Source organism: Limulus polyphemus, unplaced genomic scaffold, assembly GCF_000517525.1.
Source record: "Limulus polyphemus unplaced genomic scaffold, Limulus_polyphemus-2.1.2 Scaffold1075, whole genome shotgun sequence".
In the NCBI taxonomy this organism is placed as follows: domain Eukaryota; kingdom Metazoa; phylum Arthropoda; class Merostomata; order Xiphosura; family Limulidae; genus Limulus; species Limulus polyphemus.
In genome coordinates this window covers 263408-289800 of record NW_013666685.1, presented here as the reverse complement: position 1 = coordinate 289800, position 26393 = coordinate 263408, and the positions used below count along the sequence as shown (strand labels likewise).

The window sequence follows — 26393 nt, the reverse complement described above, 5'->3', positions numbered from 1 at the left end:
CAAATTTTGGGGTAAAAAAGTGCGTCTTAAACACCGAAAAATACGGTAATATAAAGGTTGACCAAGGAATTATGTAAATAACAATAATATCACATGTTATGGGAATAAGTATAAAGTATTGAGTTTTGCAAATAACTCTTGAAGATGACGTAGAGGAAGTTCAAACAATGTACATGTAGAGTACGCTTTTAAAAGTGGAAGCAGGTGATGATTTCAATACTTTTGAAATTGTGTAAATATAAAACGTTGATTTTAAGAATTTATTAATTCTAAATAATGCACAAGTACTGTTAATCCATATGAGTTCGAATGTTTGTTAAAGTGCGATTGAAAATATATTTTAAAAAGAGAAAAAGGTAATTTTTATCATTTTCTTAATTGATGTGTGTGCTGTATTTATGTTTTACCTAAATTTAACAATTAATATGAATTTCTACTGAAAGAGGAGGCTTTTAAATACTAGAACAAACTATGAGTTCGTTAAGCATTATAATGACCACAAATGTATATTTTTTGTATCAATATTCTAGGATATTAATCGGGTAGTTGGTTGAGGGGTGAATAGCAAAGTATATTGCTATTTTGAAAGGTTATTAATATCGGTTGTATATTGCAATATCTTATAATTCATAATGATATCGTGTTTTATGACATTAGTAGTTACTACGGACGGCAAGTGATTTCGTAGGACTGAATTTCTTTAATAGACAAATTAATTTTTTCGCCTTGATTTGACACGTTTCTGATTCGTTTTGGGTTTTTCTCGCAGCTATGTTTCTTATGGGTCGCTCTTATTGTAGAGTAGTCACATACAAAGTTAAAAACGTATAAAAAGATTTAAAAACCAAGGTACATTAGGTTACTTTTATTCATCTCGAAGGCATTTTCGTTTAAAGAAAATCATTTTTAGACTAAAATAGATCGCATGAGTTTACACCTTGCAAAAACATATCTTGTACATACGAAAAGGCTATTAAACAGCCTCCCTATATAAAAATAGGAAATGTATGAATGTAGTCATTTCGGATTTTCAAAACAGAACTAATTTAAAATTAACTTTTAGGTATCCTTTTCTATCTTTAGAGTACAGTTCATTTTACCATACTTAAAAATATTTTTGACACTAAACTGCTATAATTTGTACAGACCAATTAATGAAAAAAAATATATATTGACTGTAGTAACTATTCAAACTACTAGATGGCGATGTAACAAATTTGTTTCTTAATCTACCTTTATTATTATTATTAGTCATAAATGTGTAATTTAAACTTCTGTCAATTAAATATATGTTGATATGTATTTTATAGAAAACCATAAACTTTGACAAAAATGTACAGTTGCTAAAAAATAATTTCAATGATATAATTTTAACGTTGTTTATGTCGTAAAGTTATGTTTCTTAGATTATTTTATTAGATTAAATTAATCATAATTTCAAATTGCTATTATTATGCAACACACCGTTCTTGATTGTAGGAATCATACAAAAAATGTATAGATATTTAAAAAACTACATTAAATATTTTAAATAAATAATAAGAGTGGTACAAAAGAGAGAGAGAGAAAAAAAAGGACTCAACAACAAGTGTACCTATGAATGTGATGTCCTTTATTGAATATCTTAAGAACTGAACAACAACTGTTTTGTTATTTGCTTTTTTAAGCTTTCTTATTAATCCATAACCCAGGTAAACAATTTTGAAATTTCGAACAGATTGTATTGATGAATGTTGTGTAGCTTAGATAATTTGCCCCCAGTGGCACAGCGGTATGTCTGTGGACTTACAACCCTAGAATCCGGGTTTCGATACCGTGGTGGGCAGAGCACAGATAGCCCATTGTATTGCTTTGTGTTTAATTACAAACAAGCAAGCAAGCTTAAATAATTTCATATAAAGTCTGATAATCCATGTTTTTTTCCCATATTTTACGTAAGCCTAGATGATAAAAACAAACAACACTTTTTTAAACTATTGATTGGTTCCACAGTGGCTCGGCGATAAATCTGAGGAGGTTTATAGCGATAAAAATCCGGTTTCGATACCCGAGGTTGGCAGAACACAGGTAGCTCATTACGTAGATTTGCTCGGCGATAAATCTGAGGAGGTTTGTAGCGATAAAAATCCGGTTTCGATACCCGAGGTGGGCAGAACACAAGTAGCTCACTATGTAGTTTTGTGCTTAAAACAAACTTTAACTGTAGTTGTAAGACGTATATTGGATACCATGACATTTAGGAATAACGGAAAATATTTTTGAGTCCTGTTTTATTTTATTAAACTTGTTTGGAGCATAATTCTTTAATAATTAAACTTTAATTCACTTTTTCATTCTAGCGGTTTGTATAGCTTACACTTTAATAGTCTAGTTTGCTTTTTAATAAAGTGAAATTAAACGGTAGTTTACTTAGATACTTCGATAACAGTTTCTATGGTCCATAGTTATTACTACAGACACAAACACTTAACATTTACTGCAAGTCTTTTTTTTTCTTCTTTTACGTTAACAATCGTAACTTTTTTACTTTACTGTTTTATAAAATTCGACCTAACTTTCAAACACTAAAGAAAAGAAAAGAAATCGTTACACTTAACATACGTCCAGTTTCCAAAACAGAAATTGGGAAAACAGAAGAAGATAATGACAATAAACTTATCCTATTCTTACAGCAAACCGGGTGTAACTTTAAATATAGCAAGAACAAGTTTGAACAATTACTGCATAAGCATTTTTAATAAATATATAAAACTGCTCCCTTTACTGGGAAGTGCGAAAATGTAACTATGTATTGTACAATCATTTTAAATAATTACATCAGACTACTCCCATTATTGGGAAGTGCTAAAATGTAACGATGTAATAATGCACAAGCATTTTCTATTAAGTACTTCAAACTGTTTCCGTTGTAGAGAAACCCTAAAAAGTAACAATATGATGCACAAGCTTTTTTAATAAACACATCAGACTGCTCTCTTTACCGGGAACCCTAAAATGTAACGATGTAATTCTGAAGCATTATAAATAAATACGTCAGACTACTCCCATTACCGGGAAACCCTAAAATGTAACTATGTATTGTACAAGCATTTTAAATAATTACATCATACTGCTCCCATTACCTGGAAACCCTTAAATGTAACAATATAATGCGCAAGCATTTTAAATAATTACATCCGACTGCTCCCATTACCTGGAAACCCTTAAATGTAACAATATAATGCACAAGCATTTTAACACGTTCACCAGACTACTCTCGTTACCGACAACCCCCAAAATGGTTTGTTTGTTTGTTTTTGAATTTCCCGCAAAGTTACACGAGGGCTATCTTTGCTAGCCGTCCCTAATTTAGCAGTGTAAGACTAGAGGGAAGGCAGCTAGTTATCACCGCCAACTCTTGGGCTACTCTTTTACCAACGAATAGTGGGATTGACTGTCACATTATAATCTTCCCATGGCTGAAAGGGCGAACATGTTTGATGGGACGGGGATTTGAACCTGCGACCCTCAGATTGTGAGTCGAGCGCCCTAAAATGTAACGATGTTCCATTTGCGAATGATAAAACGCGAGACAATTTCACTGGGTGTAAGAAGAAAGAGTAAAATTTGTGTATGAACTGTACAGGATAATAATAATAAAAAAAAGAACCCTAAATTTAAAACAATTATATTTTTATAAGCACTAGCCCTAGGGTAACCGAATTTCTTCAAAAACATATAGAGAATCATGAGTTTTATCATGGGAAAACTTAGTCAGAACAAAATATGCTTTCCGTCATTCGCAGTCACCATATCAAGCCTACCTCTAACACAATTTGTTCTATTCAATCTATTCTATTCATTGATTTTGTCAGCGATAAGTTTACACGGACTTAAAACGCTAAAAATTCGAGGTTCGATTTCCCGCGATGGACAGAGCGCAGATATCCCATTGTGTAGCTTTGAGCCAAAATTACAACTAATCATCATTATCGTCGCTTTTCCTCGAATCACCAGCAATAGAAAGATAAACAAATGAAATAAATCCTAGTTTCAAGAACGGCGATTTTGAAATACAGGTCTAAACTTTTCTTACTTTTTCAACACGTCCATCAGGAGCTAAGGGGTGTCTTTACACTACAACTTGTTGAATATTAAAAGTAGATTAAATCCAAAAACTCCCAAAGAGGGTGGTTTGGGACGTATCTTTTCGAGAAAATTAAATGATAATTTTTAAAGTGAAATACAGCATCCTCAAGTCCCCATACTAGTAAAAATGTCCAAAACATTTCGGTCCAAATTAAGAAAAACCGGATTGGTAGTTTTTTGTTTTTCAACAAAAAATGTGCCTCGTTAGGGGCCAGTAATTATATGATTATATTAACATAAATTATATATATATATATATATATAAGTTTGTTTTGGTTTGGACGTATCCAACTTACTAGTTATTGACATTCATAATCAAAATTATGACTTTGTAAGCATTTTGTTGTTGTTGACCAACTATACTAAATTATAAAAACCCGTACGTAAGCTTGACAGGTGATAAAGACTTGAAATATCACTTGCATGATAATCGGTTAATAACATAACAAAATAAAAAAAGAGAACGAATTCAGATCACCCAATCTAGACCTTCAAATGAACAAAACCAGAACTCGTTAAGAGTTATATTTCATATTCCACTTTCATAACATGAAGTTGCCACCTTTCTGTTGTTATTTTTTACTAAACCTTTTTAACAGAACAATATATTTAAACAGAATCATAAGTTTACTTCTGGTAAACTTAATGTTTGTATTTGGAAATAAACTGTTTGACGCCACCTCGATTCAATTCCAATAGTATGTTTATCCAATTAGAGCATTTGGTCATAAATATGTAGATGAGTGATTTATAGAGCCAATAAACATACAGTGTAGTATATGAATATTTCTTTATTTATATGCTATGAAGAAACATTTTACAGGTTTTAGAACTCAATTACAAGTTTTAGAAACAGGATACGCCCAACCTTGAACTTGTTCATCTTGATTTTAGGCTTAAGTATTTTCTTCACACTGGGACAAGACGTTGAAGAGATCTCGGTAGGATGACTAATGTGTTGGTTATAAGTGAAGACAGAGAAGTCGGAAATCATGATTTCCATTTTATGTTAATGAAGTGTGCCTTGTGATACGAGAAAAATGGAATAACGGGAGTACTGTTAGAAATTGGAATTTTGCATAATCCTAAACGAAGTTAGTTCTTTCTTCTAGCTTTTTTTGATGACTTTCTATGAGAGGTTAAAATGATAAAGTGTGGATGTTACTGTCAGGTATTCAAGAATAAAGAATTGAGAGAAAAAACAAAACAAAGACAGTTGTACGTTTCACAAATACTTTATATATTAACGGCCATGGTTTCGCCCATAAAGGCACCATTAGGAACATACTGGAATGGTTTTTAAACAGGCTTATATATGTTTAACTAAAGAACCGGAAATGTCCTTGACATTCACCTTGAGACAAGTGGGGAGGAGCTTATGTTGCTTTGGTGGTTTAGAACGTTTCTGGGTTTGTTCTTAGACTTCTATTTATTTCTAAAATTTCCAGGCTATGTAGTTTTTTACTTTTTCACAGATATGTCAAATTTTGCAGTTTTCTTCCGGATGAAATTGGTTTCAATAAAATGGGATGCAAAGGTTGAATCTATTTTTCCTTAATTTGTAGCTTTCAGGACGTTCTTTAATTATCATTTCTATGCAACGTCCTGTTTGACCTATGTATACACTATTGCAGTCTTGACATGTTAATTGGTAAACGCGACTGTTGCTGTACTTTTCGATTTTGTTTTGCTGCACAATATTTTGCTTTTAGATTGTTTGCACAATAAAAGGCTGGTCTGAAATTTCTTTGTTCAGTGTGTGATACATTTTGGGAGAAGGGTTTTCCAATCTAGTTTATCGTAAATCCTTTATTTGTTGTCATTTGGTACAATATGTGGATATATTGATTTTTAAGTTTATGGTTTTTAATTTTTTAAACAACAGTGTGTCAATTTTTTGTACAACCATTGTTGATAGCAGTTTGTTTTATTATTGATGTACGTGTTAAATATTTCTTGTATTTTCACCACTGGTGAAATTGAAAATAGAAACTCTGACGTTAAAGGCTTAATGCATTATTTGATTGGTCGTACCCTCTTTAGTGGAATAGTTTGTTTCATAACCTTCAAATGACAAGGGTACAGTGACAAGTCTGTGTAACAAACTGTGGAACACGGTAAGTTTGTAAGATATTGGATGATTTGAAGAAGCATGTATGATGGTGTCACTATAAGTCTGTTTTCTGAAACTTTTGAGGGAAGTATGCCGTTATGTCAATATTTAAGTCCAAAAAATTAAGATTTTCGTTGTCACCAAATTCCGTAGTATATTTAATGGCCTTTGCATCCTACCTTATTGAAACTAAATACCATATTGATCTGGAAAATTGCTAAATTTTCTGTAAAAAAGGTAAAAACTAGATAGTCGTGGAAATTTAAAAAATAAATAGTCTAAAAACAAATCGAGAAAAAACTCTAAACGGCCAAACCAACTTAAGCTTCTCCCAACTTCTCACCTCACTTGTCCCAAGGTGAATGTCAAGGTTACTTCAGGTCTTTGGTTAAACATAAAAACATGTTTTCAATCTATTCCAGTTTGTACCTCATGATGTCTTTACTGGTGAAACCATGGTCGTTAATAAATGAAGTATTTCTGAAACGTACAGTTGTCTTTGTTTGTTTTTCTCAATTTTGAGTTATGGAGTTTCACCAAGTACCGACTGTTTCAAGACTATAGACTTTGTCGAACTAGAGGTCAAAGGTCATAACGCTCTACAGTTTACAATGTTGTGAGTTGGTCATTAAAGTATATTTGTTTCTAACTGAAGAAATCTGTTTTCAGTCTTCTGTTCTTTTGATTGTATTTGACGTAATCTACACAGAGCAGTCAAATTCTCTGAACCTCATAGGTTGCGTCATAACTAGGTTACCTTTTGGTCCAGTTTCGCCTATGAATACCACAGGTATTTGTTGGTCCATAGATTCATAGTAAAACACAATACCAAAGTAAACTTGGTTATGCAAAGTAAGATTAGAACAAAAATTAATGTGACACAGCGGTATGTCTGCGGACTTACAACGCTAGAAACCGGGTTTTGATACGCGTGGTGGGCAGATCACAGATAGCCCATTGGGTAGCTTTTGGCTTAATAACAAACAACCATTATAGATCACTACTTGACCGGCAAATCAAAAACCTGTTTATATACCGTTTGTCCGTTCACTATCGGTGGGCTCCATATTAAGTACTTCTGTGTTTTATAAAGAGCTGAATGAAAAGTGTTAAACCACTCATTTTATGTGTAAAATACATAAATCCCAGCAGTATTTAGTGAAATTAACATTATTAACTATATCTTTATGGGACTCGTGTGTCTGCTATGGGATCTGTAATGAATAAAATCGTGGGACAACAAAGGATTGTAAAGTGAGACATAAGACCATATTCTGTACTATTTAGCAAAAAGTGTAACTCACTGTGTAACGTTGATATTAAGATCGTAAAGAAACTCTGTACCGTCGATGTGAGGACAGTTACATATTGTTGTACAATAAAATCAAGGACCATAACTAAACACTGTACCTCTAAGGCGAGTACTGTAACTGTGTTATGTACCATCAAATAATATTTAACTAAGCTATGTACAATTGAAATAAATACCATAATTAAATACAGTATCAGTTACATGAATACTGTAGCTAAGCTGTGTACAATCAAAATATAGGATATGACTAAACAATGTACCACAAAGGTGAGAACTGCAACTAAGCTATATACAATAAAAGTAAGACTCATAACTGAACACTGTACCACTAAGGTGAGAATTGTAACTAAGCGTGTACAATTAAAGCAAAGCTCATAACTAAGCACTGTACCAGTAAGATGAGAACTGTAACTAAGCTGGGTGTATCATCAAAGTAAGTCCCATAATTGAACACTATCACGAAGGTGAGAACTGTAACTAAGCTGGGTGTACCATCAAAGTAAGTCCCATAATTGAACACTATCGCGAAGGTGAGAATTGTAACTAAGCTGTGTTCAATTAAAGTAAGGCTATAACTGAACACTGCACTACTAAGGTGAGAATTGTAACTAAGTTGTGTGCAGAACAATGAGGAGTGAATTATACCGTCAAGGTAAAGATTGAAACAACACATTGTGTCATGAAATCTAGAACTTTAACTGAAATCCGGACTGATAGTGAGGATTGTAACTAAGTTGTGTACAGAACAATGAGGAGTAATTATACCGTCAAGGTAAAGATTGAAACAACACATTGTGTCATGAAATCTAGAACTTTAACTGAAATCCGGACTGATAGTGAGGATTGTAACTAAGTTGTGTACAGGAGGAGTAATTATACCGTCAAGGTAAAGATTGAAACAACACATTGTGTCATGAAATCTAGAACTTTAACTGAAATCCGGACTGATAGTGAGGATTGTAACTAAACGTTACTATCAAGATGAGGACTATAACAAAACTTTGTATATTCAAGGCTATACGTTGCCAAAGGGTGGAGATAAATTAAAATGTTTATCGTCAAAGCGAGGACTACAACTGATTTTAAGTGAAGAAAGTGGTTGAAGTGATGTTATATCTTTAGCTTTATATCTTTATGTTAGCTTTATAACATTTTAAAAATTATCTGTTTTTGTAATAATTAATAATCTCGAGTTTAAAAAAAAATGGAATACACATCTAAGAAGTCTTACGTACGTGTGGAGAATCCACTTTCCATCTTACTAGAAGACTTACAGGATTACTAACGATCAATTTATTAATATATGTATTTAAATATACATACATGCATTAATGTAAACCAGAGGCCTATTAGTTGATCATCTCAACGTCCGTTTGTGCTGACGATGTCTTTATGTCATGCACTCTGTTAGGTGTCTATGTCCTCGTGAAATTCAAAACCTTTCTTCTCAAGTATTTAGGTTTTTTTCTTTGCGTAAAGATAATTATTTCGACTTGTTTCCAAACAAACCCTGTATGCATATATGCAGTGGTGTGTATCTATTTCGTAGCCTTCTAAACACGTGGTAACACCCACTACAGTACTACGTTTACGAAAATACAGCGATTGCACCTCCTTGTGATCATGAATCAAACAGCATGACATTTATTAACACACACACACACACATCTACATTATGATTTTTTCCACACCTACACAATATTTTGCTTTGCCTCTACATGGGAATATTTCTAGTATGAAAAGTTATCGGTATGCACTCAGTACGTTATCACAGTTTTATGTGTCACAGATTTTCTCTATATTTTTTTGGGGGTGTTTTCTTTTTCCAAGTATGACTAAACGTTCTCATGTATAGTAAAGATATCGTAGGCCACGTGTGGGAGGAATCGTTTGACAGCTATAGATTGCTGGTGAATTCTTCATTTTCTTTCTATATTTCTTTCCTTGTTTTAAGTCTGTGTTTTGTTTGTTGGCTATATATTTAAGAACTTAGTTGATGATAGTAAGCTGATGTTCATACGCTTCAGCCTACGCAAACCACATTAATTATTGGCCCGAATTCTTCAAATTGAGATTTAGTTGTTGTTTTTCTCCTAATCTCATCTTCACAGCTGCATCCTGTTTGTTTCGCATTCAAGACAGAAATAAGATTTAAATATAATATAATCTGAAATTTTCATGTTTGAAACGTAAGCACTTTCCCATCACTACTGATGAACAGAAATCAGCTATTCCAGCGAATACAGGAAGTCACGAATGGAACAAGACGAAATATCCCACTTCCTATGGCATTATTAGCATTTTGTAACTCAAACTGTTGTGTTTAAGAAGATGTATGAAATTAATAACCACGAGACCTGTATATCCACAGCAAGGGAGAATTTTTCTACTATATTTCGTCAAGAATTTTATGAACCATAAATACTGGAAAATTTCGGTATGTAATCTGTAGTAATTTCCCGCTTTTTCTCGATTTTTTTGTTTCCTTTTCATAATTGGCAATTTTCATTACGAAGTTAATTTTTTTTCGTACGTGAAGTCTTATTAGGGATTCAGTTAGGTGGAGAAACTCCAAACTCGATCTTGGTTTCTTCTGATTTAAAATATTGTTGGGTTAGTTACACTGAGACTTTAAAATATTGTCACTGTTTACCTATTTATGGTCGTATGGATGTATTTTTGATAACATCCTGATCCTTTCTGGTATTTAACCTGATATTTATTGAGTTGCTTAATTTAAACCTGAAAAGGACTAAGTACTGGTTTTGATTTCTGTGTTAAAATGTGTTTCAGTTTTGACTCCTAGAGTTGCGACAGATTTGGATGAAACATCATAGTGTGGTGAGTTTCAAACATGAACAAATCTTTAAATTTTGTGATATAAGTCAGAGTTCAAGGCTACTTGTTGGTGCCACGAAACGGTATTTCAACGAGAATGGGTTGATTTATTCAAATACCTTATTTAAGACAACATTTGCAATGGATGTAATTGGGCAGTACAAAAACACAAGCGATAGATAGCTTATATACAAAACACTAATTATAATATTTGTAATAAAGTAATGACAACGATTTTTTTGTTAAATGGCCGAGTAAATATTTATGAAAGAGCGTAAGAACATGTTATTGAAAAATAATAGGTTTGTGTGAAACGTCTGAAATAGCTATTGTCAGGGTGGCTCATTTGCAAACAAGTGTTTTACAGTGAGGCATCCACTTTTTGATTTTTCTTTTAGTCTTTTTCTTTTCATTTATTTACCTACCCCCATTTAATCCGGATCTGCTTACATTGTTCTCCTGATAAACGCAGACAATGTTTTGATGATGTAGATATATCTTACACTAGTTATTCAAATAGCTGCCTCTTAGCAGCACTACAAGTGAATATAATATTTTTAAAATACTATATAGAATTTATATTATATTTCTTATTCTAAGTATGTACATTGACCACATTTGTCAGTGCGTAATCCCCGCTGTGCGTTTCTTTTTGTATTCTCAGATAAGCATTCTTAAATATATACTAGATCGGTGCTTCTCAGATTGATTTGCCAGACGACCCCCGCGTCCGAACTTTGATCGTCGCCCCCCCCCCATTATTTCTACAAGAATGAACAAATTATCGATATTTCTCAGCGCAGTTCATCATAGCTCATGACAAAGGAGAAATATGCCCCTCTCAGACAGCTCGAGGACTCAAAAATTGACTCAGCGTAGACAAGCTCATGACCCCTCTGGAAACTTGCTCGCGACTCACAAGGGGGTCGCGATCCACCGTTTGAGAAACACTACACTAGATAAATAAACCACGACCCTTTAAACACAAATAATATGACAGAAAGTAGTAAACAATATTCAAATATCGTTGTGATGTGAGCCACAGAGACCAGCCCCATGCACACAACTTCTGCTTATTCAAAGAACATATGTGAATTTCACTTTATATGTGTATAAGACAACTCGTATTTTCTCCTATAAAAACAAAAGATAGTTATTACTACGGAGTTACATTTTTACTTTTTGGGCTTTGTGTACCACCTTCTCCGATCCCACCCCCAAATACAAACATCAATGGATTTAATTAATCTTTATCAGCTTTTTGGAAAAAAAAACGACTTTTTTTTCATTTGGAACAAAAACAATTTTTATACTTTCTTCTCTAAGAGCTTAACCTTCCTAATTTGTTAATCCTGTCGCACAAAAACTTATGCTTGTTTTTCTTTAAGAAATTAACCTTAGTAACTTGTTAATTCTATTATATTTTGTCTGTAGTTAAACACAAAGCTAGACAATGGGCTATCTGTGATATGTCTCCACGGGTATCGAATCCCATTTTTCAGTGGTATAAGCCTTCAGACTTGCTGCGGAACCACTGTGAGGCTCCTGTCGTACAAAAACACGTGTTTTATATCTTCTTCTTTAAGAGCTGAATCTCCCTACTTGTTAATCTTGTCATACAAAAACACTTGTATGTATTTTATTCATTAAGAGCCTAACATCCCTAGCTTGTTTGTTAACCTTATCGCTCTTCTTTTCACAAAGTAGTTAAACACACGCACATGCTTGGATTTATAGAACTATGAATCCGTTTTTCTTTAAACTATGTAACCTTTTCAAATCTTGTTATAAGGGGAGTTAAAGGTAATGGAAGCTCGTAATTCTTATTTATACATAAAACAAACAAAAGTAAGCCAAAGTAAACAAAAGAAGAGCTCAAAATCTATCAAACTTGTAATAAGTTCTATAAGATGTAAAAAACATAACCTAAACCCAGAAATAGGCGATATAAAATTCATCTGATTTAAATCACAAGCTATTCTAGGTTACGTGACGTTATATAATGAAATGTTATGTCTTAGGTAATCATTTTTAGTGTTTTTTTTTTCATTCGCAAATAATCCATCATTATAATAGTCAATTTTTGTCTGTCCTGAAATTTGCGCGCACCTTACTATCTAACTGCGCATGCACGCGCACTCCATTTTCACGGATGTAAATATACTTTAGTAGACATTTTGTACAACATATTAAAAGCTTATCAAAGTTTTTAAATAACTTTAACATTAGGTCGTAGAATAACATTATAAGTTTATTTAGTGATATTATTAAGTACGATAAAGTTTAGTCCTAACTAAACTAAAGCAAAAAACGTACACAAGTTAGTGTTCATTTATTTCTTTATCGAGTATAGGCCGTATCTAATAAAGTCTTAACTAACGTTAAGCCTAAGACAAGATTTCGGTGTCTGCAATTAGTATTATTTTGTATTTTTCTAGATATCGTGTATTTGAAGAAGTACTGTTGCAATAAGAATACTACTTTGACTGTAAATGTTTTGCAAGTCTTTGCTAGTATGATTATAATGTCATTACATTTCAGTACTTTGGGAGCGTAATTATGACCTCACCTGCTATCACATTGAACGATACTAATTGAATATATGTACAAAATACACAAGCAGATAGATATATGGGATAATTATATGTTTTTTGTTTGACAGAGGTCATTATTGTTGGTTACAAATGGATAGAAAAGTTATGGAACATCAGTTTCCGAAGAAATATAACAACGGTCCCCTAATTCTTCATTTCATGATAAAGTAAGTAACATTGTACTCCTTATGACTTAATTACCCATTTTTAAGATTTATTTCTTAAAACTACCGAATATTCTTTATTACATAAAGAACCATCTAAAAGCTGTTTAAATCATTTTGCTACTGAAACACACATAATCAGTTCTACTTGTGACCATATTTTACGTTAAACCAAAGTAAAGTACATTTGGCTTTTATGTAGATGTAACACCAAAGAAGAACTAAATGGCATGAAGAAATATAGGTGCTTTTCAAGAACTTAAAGCTGAATTCTGATTGTTTACATCTATAACTAGAGGATGTTGCAACTTGAACGTTAAAAAAGAAAACCCGATAATTTTTTACTTACTAAACAAATTGCTTGAAATTTTGTGGCCGAGTACTAATAACATGATGTGTTTAAATTATATATCCACTAGAGATAACTGTAAAGTCAATTTAGCTAATGAACTACACTAATGACTTGCCTCTAGACTGAGGACTAATGAAACTAGTGGTACGACAGATCGGCTAAGCGAAGACTCAATAATTCACTTATTGAAACGTCCGCTGTGACTCAGCGATAAATCTGAGCGCTTATAACGCTAAAAATCTGGTTTCGGTGCTCTAGATGAGCACAGCACAGATAGCCTATAGTGCTGCTTTGTGCTGAACAGCAAACACATTTATTATAACGAAAGTCACAAAATTACTTGCCAGCTAAAGTATTGGGGGTCTTCCAAAAGTTGTTGGTAAACAAATCAAAAAACAAAATAAGAACCATTTAAGTGACTACTTTCTAATATTGCACAATGATGATGAACAGCTTGATCAAGAGTATTTTAAGTTTAACTCAGCCACTGCTTTGTTATGATTAGTATCATATACTATTTATCCTCCTTCCCTACTTTTGGCCCCCCAGTGGCACAGCGGTATGTCTGCGGACTTACAATGCTAGAAACCGGGTTTCGATACTCGTGGTGGGCAGAGCACAGATAGCCCATTGTGCAGCTTTGTGCTTAACTTCAAACAAGCAAACAAATCCCTACCTCTGTGCAGTGTTCAATCTATTATCATAGAGTAAAGGTGTACTTTCAACGTGAACTTATTTTTGGCGCATGTGTTTAAGACATGACAGTCTAAGCAAAGAACAAGTCACAAATGTAGACCAATCAACTGATCATGAAATTTACCTTTAAAATAACATCCGTTAAAATTGTTCTCTAACGATAAACTGATAAATATAATCGAATAAGCTGAATATAAAGCTGAAATTAAAGAGTTTATCATTATTTAACTTTCTAATTATTTCTCTTGCATTTATGTTAAAGGTCTTGAGGATATTGTAGTTGGAAGGATATTGTCCTAAGCGTTTTCGGGTAAACTCCGTAGAATAACGGGCAGGGCCGGATTAAGGTTTAGTGTGGCCCTAAACCCAGGTAATATTTGGGAATAATAATAATAACTCACTCCTGCCCCCATTCTGTCAGTTTTACGAACCACAATTTATTTTTATCTGCGTGGCCGGCGAGACTCTCTGGGTTAATCCGCTATTGATGACAAGAAGTTCGACATAATTATTTGTAAAAGTAAACTAACAGTTATACGACTCTGAGCAGCGAAGAAGAAAGAGACTGGACACAACGTATCTATTTCACAAACAGTCAGAATGTGAGCGTATTCACGACATGCGACGCTTTTACTGGAGACTGTATTTGTTTTTATTGTAAAACTGCCTTCCTTAATTTGAATTACTGATAAAAGGCAGTTAGTCAGCAGCACCTTACCATCCATGTTAAGAGATTGACTGTCACTGTTATAATTCATCCGTGGCTTAAATTGCGGAGAATATTTTATAGTATCACATGGACTCGAACCGGCTCACTAGCTTCAAAAATCTAGATCTCTATCACAGGGCCAACCTACACTTACTGGAGACTGAAAGTGATCTGTTGGATGTTGGTGCAAATCTGTTTCAATAATTGTACCAGAATGAGAAAATATAGCTCTATATATGAAACAATAATGTCATTCTTTCTCAGGGCGCGTGAACTATCTACGTCACTGATAGTCATTAACCATCGAAAAATAAGGAGGTTGTAATTTCAAGATATCGCCTGATCAGGTGGATGACCCAGAACAATAGGTACTTATGGGGGAAATGGTTGTTTGTTTGTTTATTCTATCACAAAACTCCCTAATAGGCCATATGTGCTCTGTCCACCGCGAGGAATCGGACCCCGGGTTTTAGCGTTGCAAATCGTTAAACTTACCACTGACCCACGGGGGACACGGTGAAATAAATTTAGGTACTTCTTTGACCAATTTTTTATGTGCATTGGCGAGATATAGGACCAAAATTATTGTGAATGTCGTGTGTATACTATAGAAAAAAAGTGGGTGCAAGTGCTCTCCTTTGCCCCCCGCAATTTTACCCATGCTTATATGTACGACAAGTTTGAAACATTTTATGTGAACTTAAGAATACAATTTAGTAAATGAGGTAAAAAACTTTTAGTATGCCTGCATGTTTCCAAAACATTTTGTCGCAAATAAATTTGAAGAATTAAATTTAAGTACATTCAATTTGAATGTAAGTTAGAGCAATGACAGCTTAATCGAAAGTAATAACATTTGTGTACTGTCTTTAGGAAAAAAGACAGATTTTGTGCAATTGTTAGTTTGATGTTTCAAAACAAGTATCATACTAATGACAGTGTAAATCAGATCGTTGGGCCAGAAAAATCAGCATAAAAATCCAGAGCAAACAAAGCCAAGCTAAAAACTTCTTTGAATCGATGAAAATATGTGGAATGATAGTGCTTTGATTTTGATGTTCGAACACTATTATGTGTCGGAAGTTTAGATTGGCTTACAATTAACGTATTTTACTTTTCTTTGCTTCTTTAAGATAAGTTGTATTTATTGTTCTAGTAGAGCGATATATGTCGGAAGTTTAGATTGGCTTACAATTAACGTATTTTACTTTTCTTTGCTTCTTTAAGATAAGTTGTAAATATTGTTCTAGTAGAGCGAGAAAAATTAGCCTTTAAAAGAATAAATTTTCTTTTCCATGATGAAGTTTTTCGTTATGTAATTATTGCAGGATAAGTGAAACACTAGGTTAAGTTTTTAGCTCACATGAGAAAGAATTGAGACTGTGGATGCACCCATAACTGACGTCTTATTGTAAGCTTCACAGGGAAGTTCAACCGGAAGAAACACACATAATTTCCGTTTTCTCAGGGTTGTATTTCATGGAACTGCCACGGAACAATGAACATAAACTAAACATATACACATTTTAGTACTAGTAATAAACGACCTTATAAACACCACATTTGATATTTTTCGTTCATTAGGCACTCAACGTTTCACTTTACACCTTCAGGAGTGTTTCACTAAAACACAAACCGTAGTGGAACGCTTCTGGAGAAGCTGTAAAACGAAAAGTTGAGTGCCAAATTAAATAAGACTTGATGTTATAAGGTCATTGATTACTAGCATTAAGATGTCTTTTTTACACCAATATGCACAACAGAAATTAAACATATATATACAGTTCGGCATATTTGTAGAATCCACAGCTCTAGAGAAGTTCGATTTCCTTTCAATCAGTACAGTTACGAATCAAAGAAAATATGCGATGTTTGAAAATAATGGCGCGTTCTCGGTACTTTTAATGTTAATTCTGGGTAAAAGTACTAAACTCATTCTACAGCCTAGACGATAGGGAGTATTTGTGCTACATCAAAGAGCCAAGACAAAGGAATCATTTTGTGAAACGTGGAGTTGGGTATATATTGGTTACAGCACTTGACTGGCATTCTGAGGGTCGCTTATGTTCAGGAAGGCATATATAGTTTTGTCTATCTGCAGATATGAATGTTTGAAGACTATGTTTCGGGGCTCAAAATAATTTCGTAGTTAAATTGCCAAATCGTTTGTAATTTTTTTTCTACAATCACTGCATAAAAGTTCACTTATGCACCACCACCACCAGCTCCAAAACTTATGCACTGTAAGTCTGAAATTCTAATAAGTTCCGGGAACTTGTTTGATCAAAATATCTTGATAAAAAAATATAGGAAATGTAGATGTACCCAACATTCTCTGTGAAATAAAATATTATTATTACATTTAATTAATTAGTACCATTTAAATTGTTACAGTAATTCAAGTGAAACCAGTGTTGCATTATTTATTTACTTTTCAATCTGGCAAGTACGTTTGTTCACACGGTCAGTAACAGTTGTTATCCTAAATATTGAGAATCCCATTTCGTAACAAACAAAACCTATGAATCGGGAAGTGACTAACTAATTTACGTATTTTATTCACTCAGAGTCATATTATGGGAACATTTGTCAGGAAATACACAGACAGCATCATAAGCAACCGAAACGTCAGTTGTTGTTTTTTTTTTGTCTTTTTTTTTTTAACCACAAGCATTTATATGCTGGTGAAATCATCATCTTACCACAGTGGTAATGTGAACAGAAGGACCCTTAAGCACATTTTCCCCCATAGTTGATTTTGTGGATCAAAACAAGTGATAGTTATTTTCGTTCAACTTTGTAGTGTAACATATAAAGCAGTGGAGATAAAAGGTAAGCGCAGTTAATTGCTAAATATTTTGATATGAACAAAGGATTTATTATCGTTAACATATTTGTCTGGAACTACAGTTTTTATATTTATGCTTTTATATGACAGACGTTTCATGAAGCTAAATGAAAAAATTAGGCCTAAGGTGTTGCCTAATTTAATGTGAATAATTGGGATCACCTTGAGAATTTAGGTAAAAATATGGGATTTTCTTATGTGTTATAGACATGTCTTAGATTAAAGATAAACGAAATTGTTTATAAACTGACATAAAAACAAAGACAAGAAGCCTCATTATATAGAAGTTTTGAAAACATCTTCTTTTATTGTTATCTTTTACTTGTGTTGAATGTGGTTAAGGTTTAGTGAAATCATCTGTCGATAAACAGGTAGAAATATTTAAATACTGTCAAGGCAGTAAACTGATCGAACGTCAGACAAATAAACCAATATACTAATTAATGATTTAGTTTTGAAGAATCCAACCAATTTTGAAAGTGTTTTCTCTCTTAAAAAACTTGAATAATAAATCTAAAAAATATATTAATTAGGTAAATTAATAGTTTTTAACAACGTTATTAGGATTGAAAAGCTGGGCTACTAACCTACCAACAAGTGTTAACACTTTAGGGCCAGGCTTTTTTAAATGTCCATTTTTCAACTGAACAATGTTGAAAAATATCTTCTCCTATAAATATGTCTTATAAAGATCTTGAAAATATAACTACTGAAAAACATTGTGCCAAAAATCGAGCACTCGGGCTACATTCTGTCATATTTTTTCTACCTCTACGAAGATGACTACTGTTTTAGACATGTGTTCTCCTTTACCAGATTACATTGTACCTAGAATGAAAAGGCAAAAAGCAAACAAATTTTAAGAAGGTTTTCCCTTATGCTGCCTTTGTTCTGTGGTAATATTTCAGCTACCGACTTTGTTTACCATCCATTCTAAAAATACAAATATGAAACCCATCACCGAAATGCATACCACTTCTGTATATTAGGAAAGACAGATGTGAAATTAATGTAATCTCCTTTACATATCTACAGTAAATCCAGTATAGAAGGCTAATAAGAATAGTTATTTTGTATTAGACTACTTCCACAGATCATATTTTATTATAATGTGGCATTATACTAAGAAGTACAAAGTATAGAGTTGAATTAAAATGGTGATCTTTTTTTCACCCATTCTGTGAACTCCTTTACATGCATCTCACCATGTTCCCAATTATCTGTTGTTTTTTTATAAATAGACTCCTAATTATCGCTCACAGATTTAGCTTTGTAATTTATCAGTCATTTAAACTAAAAACTACCACCACTCACACCATTTGAATGTTAGTTATACAGTTAAAGAGATACACACCCGTTATGTAATCTCACTTTCAGGGACTTTTATTGCAGGAAAATGAGTTGATTTGTAACTAATACATTTCAAATACACCTACCCTAATCACCTGCACATGATTATGCATTATGCATTCCCCTCTGAAGCAAAACTGAAGTAAAGGAGAACACGTAAAGGAGTTCACGCATTTTCATGTTCAGTGATTTTTATTGAAGAATGCAATTTACTCTTACCCTATCAGTTATTGATAACAATAAATGTTTTGGCTATTGTGTATAACGCTATAACAAAATGACATAATCTAAGTATCTACACTAGATATATGCGTAAAAGAGATCACGTGCTTAATAAAACTAATGTTATTACAAGCTCCAAATGGATAAGAATATCTCTTGATACCCTGTGTTTGGGGGTATGATCAAAGTATATACTTCCCGGATTGATTTTATACTCTAATATTTTTATTTACTCAAAAATTTATAAGTATTGTATTGAAAATAAATAGCCGTAAAGGAGAACACATGATTACGGCAACATGTTATTTTGGATATTTATATATGTGGAAAAGTAATTGGACAGTCAGCTAATAACAAATTTTCGAAACATAAATGTTTACTAATTAATAACAAAAAAGGCTTGAGCCATACTTAAAAATTTTCGTGATTGTGTTATTACTTTGAAATAATTTTTTTTTTCTGCTGGCGACTTGCTACTTGGCCCTATGTCTTCGTATTTGGGTTAAACTTCATTATTTTTGTAAAGATAGTTTGACATTCGCGAGAATTACTTTTAATGTAGGGGTCGTTACCAAATAAATGAACAAACTCAGAAATCAGGGTACAAAAATAATAGAAATCACGCACGTACGCAGTGGGGGGAGGGGTTAGGCCTAAAACCCCTACTTTTGTGATGTAAAAGAATTATGCTTATATAGTTATAGCGCAGCTGCTTATTGTATTAAACGTTTTCTACATAGTCTTCATTCTTCTGATAAAGCTTTAGCATATTTTGGTTTGAAATATTTGCATGCAATGGCTTCTGTTGACACTTTGTAATTAGAAGACCGAAGCCGTATTGCTACTATCAGATTTTGTAGGCAGGATTCTTTACAGTAGGTGTTGGTGGCTTGTTGTCGATAAACTTCAAAAATAAACAAACAGCAACATAGTCTACTTGTTTTAAAATAATATATTAAAACAAGACAAACCTATATACAAATGTTCGTTACACTGGTGGTTATCACAGTTGTATCCAGAAAATAAATGTAAGTTATTTATGGAAAAGCACCTCAGAAGATCGGGGCATATTAACAAGTTATTTCAGTAGTGCATACATGTAAGTATATGATAGCCAATGATTGAAATAACTAATATACTATTGTTGTACAGAGTTGTTTAAATTAGTAATATAATTTAACAATTAATAACTATTCTGCATGCAGATAGTATAGTACTTTACTATAATAAAACTTACATATTTATGCCAATTTAAGTCTAGCTCCCCATGCAGTGTTACAACAGAATGATGATTTGTCGACTTTTCATTGGACGTTTGTGGATTTTATGTGAACAACCATGCACTTGTTTAAGCTATATTTCATGTAAAATTGCTTCCAGGTCTCTTAGCACCTATTTTTTTACACATTTCTCGGGGCATGGCCCCAGACGCCCGTACCATTAGTATGCTTTGCATGCTGATTTTGCTTCGCACGATATGTGTTGGCTTTTGATCTCGCAAATTAGAACATCCCCTTTCAAACATTCTGCGTACGGGCCCGGTCATTTTAAACCCATGACTGTCGTGTACAGACTGATTTAATTTCATTAAACGTTTCATTAATGTTTAGTCAAAAATATAACTAGAGGAGTTCCGGTTTTTTTTTATATAATTTTATGATATATTACTTATTTCGAAAATTTATTTTGAATTACAACTTGAATGTTTACTGCTTCTGCTATCTATTACTTACGCTCGTTACGTGAAGAGATATTTATTTTTATGTTTCCTACAGCTCAGTTTCAACCGTGATATTTTTCTACGTATCATTTGTTTATATAGTTTTCAAGCTAAGTTTTTACTTTTTCTTTGTGGTATTTTTTTTAAAAACTTTGGGAGAAATTTATGACCGATCTACGGGAAACTATGGGATTTAATCGTTTTCTGTTTAGGGATTTTATGTTTTATATTAGTGGGCTATTTTCAACTTTTTGTATGAAATAAAATTTTGTATGAACTTTGAAATATAGGTACTCTTGTTCTACTAAAACTCAAATCACCAAAATAACGTAGTTGAAAATTTCGACTCAAAGACCATGTTGTAAAAAGCATTAAAGTATTAATTCTAATAACAGTATTGACTACTATCTCAACAAATGGAGACATTTTGCATTATTACACCCTTAATTGACTTATTTCTGTGTTATAGGTGTTACTATGAAACAGAGTTCGACTTGTTTAGCTTATACAATTTTAAGTTATATGTTTAAACGGCGACGGGAGTGGCCCAAGAGTTAGCATACCCAGATCGTAAGTTCAAGGATTCATGACTTGCGACCCTTGCTGCAAAAATGCGCTCCGCACTTTGGTAAGTAGGTGCACTATTCAATATAGAAATGACGGTCAAGTGCCATTATTCGCCCAGACAAGAGTTGTCAGTTGGTGCTGTTGATAAGTTACCTTTCCTCTAGTCTATGACTAGTAGAGAGTCTATGTGTAGTTGGTCCTTATAACTGTAGAGCTTTGCGTAAACTTCTGAAACAAACAAATTATTTTACTGCTTATATGTGTGTGTGGTTGATAGTTTAATTTGTTTGATAACGTCTGTTTGATTCATGTGATATTTTTTATTGTTCAAATAAGAACAATCCTAAGAGATTATCGACAGTAACTGAAAGCTTTAATTGAAATACTGGCTATTGAAATAAAACATTTTAATGACTTTTACTTCAGAAACCTTTAATCCGACAGCTAACGTTAATTGTGATGAAGTATAACCACTAACTGAAACAACGTAACGTTATGATAAAATATAACCACTAACGGAAACAACGTAACGTTAATTGTGATAAAGTATATCCACTAACGGAAACAACGTGATGTTTATTGTGATAAAGTATAACCACTAACTGAAACAACGTGACGTTGTGATAAAGTATAACCACTAACGGAAACAACGTAACGTTAATTGTGATAAAGTATAACCACTAACGAAAATAACGTAACGTTAATTGTGATAAAGTATATCCACTAACGGAAACAACGTGATGTTTATTGTGATAAAGTATAACCACTAACGAAAACAACGTGATGTTCATTGTGATAAAGTATAACCACTAACGGAAACAACGTAACGTTCATTGCGATAAGGTGTATCCACTAACGGAAACAACGTAACGTTCATTGTGATAAAGTGTATCCGCTAACGGAAACAACTTGATGTTCATTGTGATAAAGTACAATCAACACTTCATTGTTTTAACTATAATATTTTTTACACTGCTTTACCTCATAATGACTCAACTGAATTTTTATCAGAAACATTTGATACATCTTTAAAAGACACTTAATAATAAATATATAATGACAAAGCTAATGTTGACTCTTTTGTCTGCCATGAACACATGCCCCCCTTTGGAGCACTACGCGGGTTTAAAATTTCGTACCACGTTTGAGATTACTCAAAGTCTATCAGTTTCGGATAAATAATGACATTTTGAAAAATGCCTTTTGGTATTAATATCGATTATCTAGAGATAAATAATAGCGCTGGAAAAGATGTCTAGCAAACTTGGCAGAGAAAGGCTTAACACATTTTCACTTACGAATCCAAATTATGGATAAAAAATTGGAAAATTATGAATAAATTATAAATAAACTGATTTACCTTCAGTCGAAAATAATCTCATAATTTCGTTTGAGCTCATAGGCTTAGAAAGCAATAAAATATAAGTAAGGTTACACATACAAGTGTGCGTGTGTTTATACGTGGTTGTAATGGAGTAGGGCAAGGTTATTTTGTGGTGGTAATGCTTAACCCAGGAACAGATATGCATAAAAAGTCCAAATTGTAGTCGGACTATATAGTCCGACTAAGCCAGTAGATTCCCACGTCTTTGAAGTTGAGCTTGAAACTATATTCTACAACTGATCTACCTTTTGATAAAGCACACTATCTCATTTTAGCACATATTGTGCGTGAAAAAAGACCATTGATAAAGCACACTATCTCAATTTAGCAAATAGTGTGCGTGAAAAAAGACCTTTTGATAAAGCACACTATCTCAATTTAGCAAATAGTGTGCGTGAAAAAGACCTTTTGATAAAGCACACTATCTCTATTTAGCAAATAGTGTGTGACTATATATCGGCTTTTACATAACTGCTAAATCCAAAGTACAAATTTAACTACTAAATTTAAATTTATCAGTTAACTCGGTTTCAGACCGTTTGAAATTCTAATATGTAACAATACTTACAAAACTATTTAAAAATATATAATAACGAAGTGCACTCGTATATTTTTTGGAGTGTTATTTAATTACTTCACTTATGCCATAGACTTTTTTTACAGTTTATCATATTTGCCAACAAGATTGATACACACAGTTTTCTTTTTTAACACAAATACGTTTTAATATATACACAACAATACAATTTACAATAACAGTTATTACAAATAGTTATTACGAGCAATGATTTATATACAAAAGTTTTAGAAACTTACAAGCAATATAAAATTTTGTTTCTAGTCTGACCTTCTTCGATATTTTATCAGGGGTTCACAATGAGCGAATTGATTACGAGTTGACGTAGGTATAATTCACTTAACAATAACAGGGAGCTAGCTAGCTTTGTCCTTCGTTATTTACCAGACACACACGCAGAGTTTTCCACCATGACGTTATGTAATGTTTTTGTAAAAATACTAATGTCCGATGAAAATCCATTGAAGTTAAATGAGTTGTAATGTTCGAACTTTGTAAATGCTCCTGGTCAAATATCTGAAGTTTTCCGATTGATAAGCATTATAACAATCACAGTTATAGCTTCCGAAGTTTATAGCACACTGAATATAGCAAACTAATAATAGATACTCTTTTTTTGGCGCGTCGTGTTGGTTATATTTATAGGCGCGTGGAGGCTTTCTAGAAAATTCAGATTACGTAACAATACAAAGCTACATTTAAGCGTTTACGTACATACATATATTGTTGATTCTTACTCTCGAGAATCTTCTACAACTTTGGAGAATAGGCGGGAGTTTTGCAATACATATTTAACAGTATAAGCTATGCATGTTTCTAAATATAAATTTTATCTGAACAAACGTCGACATTAAAATAAATATATCATAACAAATTCATTACAATATTTCTATAGTCTCGTATACACAGTGGTATATGACGATGCTTCACTTTTGTACATCCTGTATTTCCTCTTTTAGAAGACGTTCATAATGATTCATTTTTACGGTTTCCTTTTGTGGGTTTTGTACACTATTACATATGATTTTTTTTTCCGAAAATTATTGTGGCAATAGGATATCAGTCATTGTCATAGTAATCTATACGTTGACTTAAGTCGAATTATCAATTAGTTACTTTATATATTATTAACTAGTTTCTATCATGCATTTTGGGAGAAAACTAATGTTCAAAGATTTCAGCAAACAATAAACAATTAAGAAATTTTTAATTTTTTGTTCCTGCCAACTTGTTGTGTAATTATTTTCTTTTGTTTATTTCTTTGTTTCTACCATATTCCTTGTTGTATAGATTATTATTTGTTTGTTTATTTCTTTGTTTCTGTAATATTCTTTATTGTGTATATTATTTTTGTTTCTCTGTTTCTGTTATTTTCCTTGTGTTTGTTTTTGTTTGTTAGATGAGGTTTTCGCTTTCTAAAACTTTAAATAACCCTTTGATTTATTTATGTTAGTTTGTATATTACAATCTACTAGACAGAAATGAATATCGTATCCATCTATTTTACTGCTATTGTGCGCATGCACTTGAACTAGGTTTTCTTTATCTATAACTTGTATATGTATGTATATATGTATGTGTGTATATGTATGTATGTATCTCTCTCAAGCTATTAATGACATTAATTGTTAATAGGCGATTAAATCAGCACTGTAAAACAATAATGAATTAATTATCGCACCACCGTTATTAGTCCAGGTTGTCAACTTATTGTCATAACGGATAATGTCTGTGGTAATAGCATACAAATGCGTTGAGGATATCCTATCTATTAGATAATATCCAAACGCCGATGTCAATCTAGTCAGCCGTAATGAAAATCATAAAAAATCAATCAAATAAATTTAGTTCTTTTCTACATCTTATAGTTCTGTTTAGTTCTATCCAATATCGTACAGTTCTATTTAGGTCTATTCAATATTTTATAGTTCTGTTTAATATATTTTTGTAAGGGTGGAGGTTGGGAGTTTAATTAGTAGAAATATTAGAGTGGCTTCATTTTAATTCATTCCTACTTTAAGAAATTTAAGGGTAACTGACTTCCCACAACTGGCTATAGACAGTGAAAGACAGTAGAAGCTGAGACGTTGTGGGTGTAAGCACTCAGCTTTGTACTCAGAACTATAAGATGTAGAAAAGAACTAAATAGAACTATAAGATGTAGAAAAGAACTAAATAGAACTATAAGATGTAGAATAGAACTATGAGATGTTGAATAGAACTATGAGATGTAGAATAGAACTATGAGATGTAGAATAGAACTATAAGATATGAAATAGAACTATTCACCCTACCTGAAGAGTTATTCAAGTATAACTCGAGAACGCCGAGACAAGCCCAGCACCTTGAAGTTAGTATTTCCGTCCCGGTTATACTGAATAAAATTACTTGAAAAATTGCTATTAGCTACTTATAAGCTAAAGTAACTAACTCCCTCTTTATTTTATTTATTTTTACAAGATATTTTCCTTAATCGACAGTTTAGTTTCTAAAATATTTTGGTATTTATTAATAATTAAAGTAAGGTATTTCTTCAATTGCCTGTCTTTATAGCGTTATCTTTCAGTTTATTTTTTAATAATAAAACACTATCCATAAAAAATATATATAGTTATTACAGACTATTAAGAACCGTTTTAGTCAAGATATAATTATACCTCTTAACATGATACACGGAATAACACTATTAGGTGTGGGTAGAACAAGAATGGGAAAATTAAATTATTTTCTTTTATCAAAAATTGTTAACCGCACTGTACCTTCTATAAAAGTAATGTCCAAATCTAAATAATTAGCATGGACCTCGTTATTATTATTAG

General features: G+C 32.6%; 1 protein-coding gene across 2 annotated transcripts in view; it reads left to right on the top strand.

Annotated features, from left to right (window-relative positions):
* The window catches only part of LOC106462020 (probable serine/threonine-protein kinase DDB_G0282963), a 142620-nt gene that overhangs the window by 51207 nt on the left and 65020 nt on the right, over window positions 1–26393 (top strand). For both annotated transcript variants that reach the window (XM_022389130.1, XM_022389131.1), the window contains exon 7: window positions 13054–13152. In XM_022389130.1, coding sequence (XP_022244838.1) covers window positions 13054–13152 — 99 coding nt within the window. The remainder of the gene's footprint in view (window positions 1–13053; window positions 13153–26393) is intronic.